Source organism: Lactuca saligna, chromosome 1 (assembly GCF_052625555.1).
Source record: "Lactuca saligna cultivar CGN05327 chromosome 1, ASM5262555v1, whole genome shotgun sequence".
In the NCBI taxonomy this organism is placed as follows: domain Eukaryota; kingdom Viridiplantae; phylum Streptophyta; class Magnoliopsida; order Asterales; family Asteraceae; genus Lactuca; species Lactuca saligna.
In genome coordinates this window covers 182,100,667-182,108,735 of record NC_136417.1, presented here as the reverse complement: position 1 = coordinate 182,108,735, position 8,069 = coordinate 182,100,667, and the positions used below count along the sequence as shown (strand labels likewise).

Genomic DNA, 8,069 nt, shown 5'->3' with positions numbered 1-8,069 from the left:
ATTAATAAATTTGGATTTGAATTATTATTATTAATAAAATAATATTAGATAACCAATATTAATAATCCATAAATAATAGCTAATCATAGAAGAAAAGAGAAGTGAATTTGAACTGAATGGAAGTGTTTTTAGTAATTGATTGAAATCTTTAATTAAGTGATTAAGTTTGTATGAATTTGTAAAATCAGATAAAAATCAATTAAACTTTTGTTTGTTTTAGGTTAATTTTTAGTAGTTAAATTAGTTAATTAAATCCGTTCTCTATATTTAATACCCAACTGTTAGTGTTATATTATTTACGAAAAGGTAAAATGTCTTAAATCGTAATAGATAGTTAATAGTTAGTCAAAATAATTAGTTAAATAATAGATATAGCAATATTTCGTAAGTCACTTTTTACAAGGAGCGTAGGAGTCTGTCTCTTGTCCTAGATTCGTTAATTTTTTTTATTTGTTTATGAATAGTATTTGTTTATAAATAACACTTTTTGTTATTTATAACTGAATAGCAAAACTCACCATTTTTGATTTCCCGTAGAACAGAGGCAGCAAGTCTATCTTCCAATTCCTTTATTGTTCTTAATTCAAAAAGGTTTTCCATTAACAACTTGCAATTGGGCATATGTCCTAAAGTCCTAGGCTTTTTGCCGGTGATTATGCTGAGTGTGGGTTGGTTTCTTGCACAAAGAAGTATATCAAAGATTATTTCAAAGGAAAAGTCGAGTAAAAAATTAATATATTATTTTAATGATTTTCAAATCCTCTATTAACCTTAATAAATGGATTTTTTTTATCACTTTTTACTTTAATATTGATTTCATCACATGTAATTTTCTGGTTAGTTTCATATAAATATTCTCCACATGACCTTTGAGGGTTTTTTTTCCATTTAATATTGGAACGACATGTCTACCACGTCAGTTTGTTATATTGATAATAAAAATGAAACCACATAATACAAAAAATATTTATTATGGGAATTGAACTAGGCCCACTATGGAAATACTGTAGCTCTAGAACCTAGCCATGAATTCTTGAATACATTATTTTTATAAAAACAATATAGATAGTAAATCGTTTATTTATTTAATATAACTAACAATTTTATTTTGTGAAGTTTGTGAAGAGTACAACCCATGCTTCTTTGATTCATTATGTAATGAAACAATTTCAAAACACACGCTTATACAATAAATCAATTTTATTAGAATGTATGTGTGTCCACACATTAAACATTCCTTAGTAATTCCATTCATTAGTTTTTATATAATCACTTAAACATTCCTTAGTTTTAGCCGATATTAACATGTAATTGACCGTATTTTTAAATGTCATTCAATTTGACACCTAATTCATTAAATTCGAATAAATGCCAGTGTATAATATATAGAATGTTGACAGTTATAACGATTTAATTTTAATATCTCTTTCAATTATATAAATTCATAATTTCACTCAGTGTCAATATCAAGCTCTCAAAAATCGCACCGCAACAAGTTAATAATTCCATTCATTGTTATATCCTTTCAATCGGATTTTTTTTGAATTTATAGATTGATGTGACATGTTATGTAAGCTTTGATTTATATGGATGAAAGTTTAGAAATGAAAGTACGATGCCATTTTGTGATACACATGAAAGTATGCTACTATTAAAAGATAAAAATGCAAATATGATGTCATGTTCATCTTCTATCCTAATAAATAAGAATCTTTTACTGTCACTTGTGTTGTAATAAAATTTAAAATTATCAACAAAGTATTACACTAAAAATGGCTTAATGTTGCTACTTCATATATTTTTTTTAAAAACTCGTGTACTATACGGGTCTTACACCTACTACGTAGAATAGACCACAAACATAGAAGTGGAAAACAACCTTTGATAATCATTTGAAAATTAGAAATTCCATTGATTTTTAAACAAATGTTCATAAATATATTAGAGTATTTACAGAAATGACATTATTCAGAAAATATTGATCCCTCAAATACAAATTTTTTTTTCAGTTATCAAGAAAAGTAGAGAATGGACGCGAATCAACAGGGCGTGTATTTTATCGGACAAAACCACACAAGTTTATATTGAATCATAATTTTTATTGTTCTATTGTTTTTCAATTGTTAATAACAATTTCTACTCATCGCAAATAAGCATTACACCTCACAAGTCTTGCAAGCAACATTATTTTCCCAATGACCTTAAGTGTACACTTGCTCTATAATCAAGGAAACAGTTATTTTACGTGAACGGTCATTAACAAAAACATGTCAAGTTTTTCATTCACTCTCAAGTAAACATGAGTTCACCTAAACAAGTTGCTACAACGCTTGAAGATGGTATTTAACATTTAGATGATGATGATTGTTGTATGCGAAGGAATGTCGGCCGCTGAAAAAGAAAATTGACTCATAAAAGATTTGAATACTTAATGAACGTGTATAGATTCCTTTAGTAGAGTTAAAAGAAAAGTTTTTTTTTTTACCGACAAAAATTCTATTAAAAAACTAACAAGAAGCTAGAAAAAAAGTCATTAAAACAAACTACAAGATAAAAGAGGATTATGTACCCAAGGGGTCCAACCAATTTTAGGGTTTGTACATCTATTGGAAATCCAAAAGAAGGTTCTGTCTATCACTTAATCTAAAAGAATTCATTTCTTATGTAAAGTCATACCAAAAGTGACAAAACTACGAAATTTCCGCAAACACCATAAGGTAGTCAAAATAACCACATCAAAGGCTTGGCGGTGTCATCATCTCAAGAAAATAGAATCCGACCATGAAAGAAGATGATCAATAGAACAAAGTTGAGGAATTTGAATTCCCTACCAAATAGCAACACGGGTCCATATCTCTAACAACTGGCTACAACCTGCAAATAGGTGATCATTAATCTCCATTGTATTGGAACAAACATGGCATAAAATCGAGTCCACAGTAATGCCTCGGTGAGAATGAATCTCTATAGTAGGAATACTTCATAACTAAAATCTATAGATGAAAATATTCACCTTCATAGGGACCCAATTATTTCATCTAGTTTCACAACCACCCATGTACGACATCCCACTATCCAAAAAATCTCTGGCCGAAGAAACAGAAAAGGAATCAGACACATCGATAATCCACCCCAAACGGCCTAGTATTGAATGAAGTTGAACGTTCTACATCAAATAAATAAAAGCATACCATTGATTCTGCTCAATTCCTCCTCTAGGAGTCCGCCTGAAAGATTCAGAATCCCAACCAAGTAATACTCTATCACAAACCGACATAGACCTATGAGTATCCAGAGCAAAAATCCTATGAAAAGAAACAGCCATAGGAGCATCTCCTTTCCACACAGCAAGTTAAAAAGAAGTAACACTTCCATCACCAATCCTAATAGGGCAAAAAGACTAAAGAACTAGACCACCATATTTTAACTAGACCAACATGCGAATAATATCATTCCAAGGACCCATTGACCCTCTCCTCATTGAAAGAGAGCTCCAATCACCATTTGACCCGTAAAGATCTTTGACAACCTTGACCCAAATCAAATACATATTATGAAAGAATCTCCAGCGCAATCTAAAAAGTAAAACTCGATAGAAGGAAATCAAACTACCAATACCAATACCCCTTTCTTTTCTACCAGCAAAAACTCTATCCTAGTGAAACCAATGCATACATCTCTCACCCAAATCTGCACCCCAAAAAAACTCGGCTTAAAGAGACCCTAGGCTGTTAGCAACAGTGATCGGAGCCATGAACATAGACATCAAATAACTACCCAGACTTCCAAGAACTGACTTGATCAAAGTAAGGCGTGCTCCCGACGAAAGGCATTTTGCCTTCTAACCCGAGAATTTTGAGTGAAAACGAACCACAACAGAGGACCAAACAGAAACCCGAAACATATTCTGACCAACTGGGACTCCAAGATGAATAAAAGGACAAGAATATGGAGCACACCCGAACTTACGGGCCACCACCTTTACATGTGGAAAAGGAACCCCCACTCTTATCGATTTCATTTTTTGCAAATTGTTTTGAGACCGGAAGCTAAATAAAAACACCGCGAGATCAGAATGATATGGGAAGCGTTTTGTGGATCTCATTGTGATATCATGACAATATCATCAACATAAAACATGTGTGCAATATCAATCCCACTAATAGAAATACCTAGAAACATATTTGTGATATGAGCTTTAAGAAAAGATACATGAAGTCCCTCCATCTCCAGCATGAATAAAAAAGGAGACAAAGGATCCCATTGCCTCAAACCGCATTGGATTTGAAATTCATCATAAGGGGACCCGCTAACTAGAATACAAGCCCTAGTAGATCTTAGAAGAACTATTATCCAATCACACCACAACTTATCAAAACCCATAATCTACATACTCTCCATAAGATACTCCCATGAGAATTAATCAAAGGACTTCTCAAAATCCACTTTAAGATTCATAAGTGGATATTGTGAAGTCTTACTCGAAGCCACTACCTTGATGAGAAGAAAAGGGCCATCCAAAATTTGTCTACCTATTAGAAATGCAGACTGCTCCAAACTGACAGTTAATCCAATAACCTCTGCCAACCTATTAGCTAATAACTTACCAATAATTTTATATTGGAAACCTATTAAACTAATAGGTCTTAAATGTCTAATTGTCTTTGAGTCTTAAACTTTAGGGATAACTGTAAAGAAAGATGTGTTACAACCTTTTGGAATCGAACAATGACCATGAAAATATTGAATAAAATCCACTAAATCATCAGAAATAAGATCCTAATATATTTTCAAGAAAGCAAAAGCATAACCATCATGCCCCGACCCTTATCTGAACCATAATCCCAAACCGCCTTTCTGATTTCTTCACGAGAGACAGGAGTCTGAAGGAAAAGAACGTGGTCCTCCATGAGCTTATGAAACAGATTAGCATCAGTAGAAGGGTGCCTCCCTCTTTTCCTTGAAAAAAGAGTTTTATAATACAATTGCAACTCCTTCTTAAACCTCCCTAGATCATCCACCAAAACAGCCTTTATGATGACACATTTGATAACAAGTTGATGCCTCTTCCGATTAATAATACCATTAAAAAAAACATAGTTCTCATCCCCTTCTATAGCCCACTGAACTTTCGCCTTCTGTGCAAGTTCCATCCTAGAAAAATGATCCAAATCCGTCAGCTGTTTAATGGCCGAAACCCTATGTTCACGAATATCAGCACTACCACCATCAAGCATAAGAGATGCATCAACCAGCTCAATATTGTCTTGTAAACATTTTCTTTTACTAATCAAACGATCTCATGCACTACAATTCCTTCATCTTAGGTTAGCATTAAGAAGTTGAAGTTTCTTATTAAAAATAACCTAAGGATTATCGATCATGTTCCTAAACAGAATTCCAAGAATCATGAACGACATCATCAAAACCATCCAGCTCGAACCAAGAATGAAGTAAGAGAAAACAATATCGACCATAACTAACACGCTTTTCCAGTAAAACAATAGGGCGATGATCTGGAATATTTTTGTCTAGAACCAAACATGTGAGATGGGGATAACGCATCAAGAATCCTTCAGAAACCAGAAAACAATCAAGTTTAGAGAAATTGGACCCCCTCCCCCCTTATTACTCAAATTATACCAAGGACCACCCAAATGAATGTCAACCAACTCAGCCTGATTAATAAACTGATTAAAAATTTTAGCTGGGATGTGACGGAACTGAGATCCTAATCTTTCAGACTCATCCCTGACTTCATTGAAATCTCCCATTACCACATATTCTCATGATAAATAAGAAATCAAGATGGAAATCTTTCCCAAAGTTTCCTTTTTACGATCAGCCCTTTGAGGAGCATAAACTGAAATAAGCAAAACATCCATGCTAGAGACTAACCAGACCCCCTCCACCGCCACATAACAATCAAATATGATCACTTTATTGTGAATAAAATGATCCGTGTAAAAATATAACCAACATACCTCCCGAAGCACCACGAGAAGGGGAAAAGGCATGAGAAATGAAAGATTACCCCAAAAAGAGCGAACCAGAGAAATATCAATAAGTTCCATTTTTGTGTCTTGAATAGCCAAAAAGTTAATCTTAAATTTAACACATAGAGATTTTATCTAAACCCGTTTCTCTAAAGAACCTACTCCTTGGATATTTATAGATAAACAATTCATGACTAAATTTCTTTTAACTTCTCTCCTTGAACAATACTTTTAATTTGCGCAAAAAAAACCATCTATATTGTAACCAACCAAATCTCCAATTTTAATTGTTTTATTAGATTTGACCACATTAGAATCAATGTTGAACGAACCTTCTGAAAACAATTCTTTCTCGCCATAAAATTTGTTAGAGAAACGAGGAGGATAAGATAAGGACTCTTTTGTTGATTGAATGCCCGACATACGAGAGAATCTGCCCAAGAAACCAACTAGGGCAACTTTATTAGTATCATCCTTCACAGGTGAGGGCGAACCAAAATCAGCAGCACACACAAAGACCTACCTAGAAAACGGATTAGGAGCTGCTGTCGAAATCGTTGATGCGGCAGGGGCTACCCTTGGTTTAACCTAAGCATCACTCGACTTCACTACCGGAACAGTGGCAACATCCAGTTCATTGAAGGAATTTAAGCACGATACAATAGGAGAGTATGAGGCGTTTCTTTCAGCTCCCAAGTTAGGAGAAGTAGAGTAAAACAAATTTGTTGTCACCATATTCCAATTTTTGCCCCTCGAAACCATCTTTAAAACTTCTAACTTTCTTTCCATTACACCAACTGTTAAATCCACTTGTGTTGAAGATTATTGTGTTGCGTCTTGGGCCCTTTTGTTTTACAGCCGGATTGGGCTTGTCAATCCGTGTTTATCTAGATTAGCCTTCTTTTTCTTAGATAAACAGTTAGGGTTTTATTATAAATATATGCATGCATGTATGCGCATAGGCGCAGTCGTCACTCTCATTGATTATTGTAAACCCTAAAATCCTCTACAGTTGATGTTCTTTATCGAGCTTTTCTGAGGATTGTTTATTAAATCATTCGACACCTTTTGATCCATTAGTTTGTTCTTAATTGTTTATCTGGTTATTTCTCTACCTATTTCATAGATCTAATCGATCTTCAAGTTTGTTTTTAAACTTATCAATTGGTATCAGAGCAGGAGGCTGTGTAATCGATACACTTCTTTTCTGTGAAAAAGCTTCGATTAGGGTTATTCCGCATTCATTGATATTTATTGAGTCGTCATCTCATAATTGACGTATCTCAATATTTATTGTTTTTGCCCTAATTTGATATATTACAAGTCTGATCTTTGAACAGGTTATTCGATCAATTATGGACGAGTCGCAATCCAATCCCATCAATATTTCAAACAACATTGGATCAACAACGAAGATTCCCATCCTGTACACCCATGATTATGAAGTCTGGGCGAATGACTTTGAAGATTATGTCATAGGATCTGAGGATAATGGATACCTCATCTGGGAAGCAATTATCTCTGGACCGTTTTCTCATTCAGCAACTTCAAGGATTATTAAAACTCAAAAGGAGTATAACGATCTTCTGAAAGATGTTAAAGATGTAGCGCAAGACGAAAAAGTTAAATTTCAGTGCAATATCAAAGCGCTAAGATTGATTAGATTTGCTCTTCAATCCGATACTTTTAGGCTGGTAAGTTCATGCACGACTGCTAAAGAGATATGGGACAGGCTACGTGAATTGTACTCTACAGACGAAGATCTTGAACACTCCATTCAAACCTTACTCTTGTCTGAGTTTGGTGAGTTCAAGCAAGGAGCAGAAGAAACGGTGACTCAAACGTTTGATCGCTTCAATCATCTTCTTAGCAAGATGATCAAACATGACATCGAAAGGAAGCTTATTGAACAGAAAGTTACGTTTTTGAACGGACTCAGGCTGAGTGGAGAGCAATCGTGTCCACAGTTAAAGCGCACGAGCAATTCAAATCCTATTCTTTGGCGAAACTGATGGGCATCCTAAAATCTCAAGAAAAGATCGTATTACAGGAGAAAACCGTGGTTTCAAGTCT

General features: G+C 34.1%; 1 protein-coding gene across 1 annotated transcript; it reads right to left on the bottom strand.

The window, feature by feature from the left end:
- Window positions 1-4,790: 4,790 nt before the first annotated feature.
- LOC145014255 (uncharacterized) lies at window positions 4,791-5,774 on the bottom strand. The gene is made up of 3 exons (XM_078972637.1): window positions 5,644-5,774; window positions 5,485-5,573; window positions 4,791-5,266 (listed from the first exon to the last, which is right to left on the bottom strand). The coding sequence occupies exons 1-3, from the start codon at window positions 5,772-5,774 to the stop codon at window positions 4,791-4,793; spliced, it is 696 nt and encodes a 231-aa protein (XP_078828763.1).
- Between the last annotated feature and the right edge of the window lie 2,295 nt (window positions 5,775-8,069).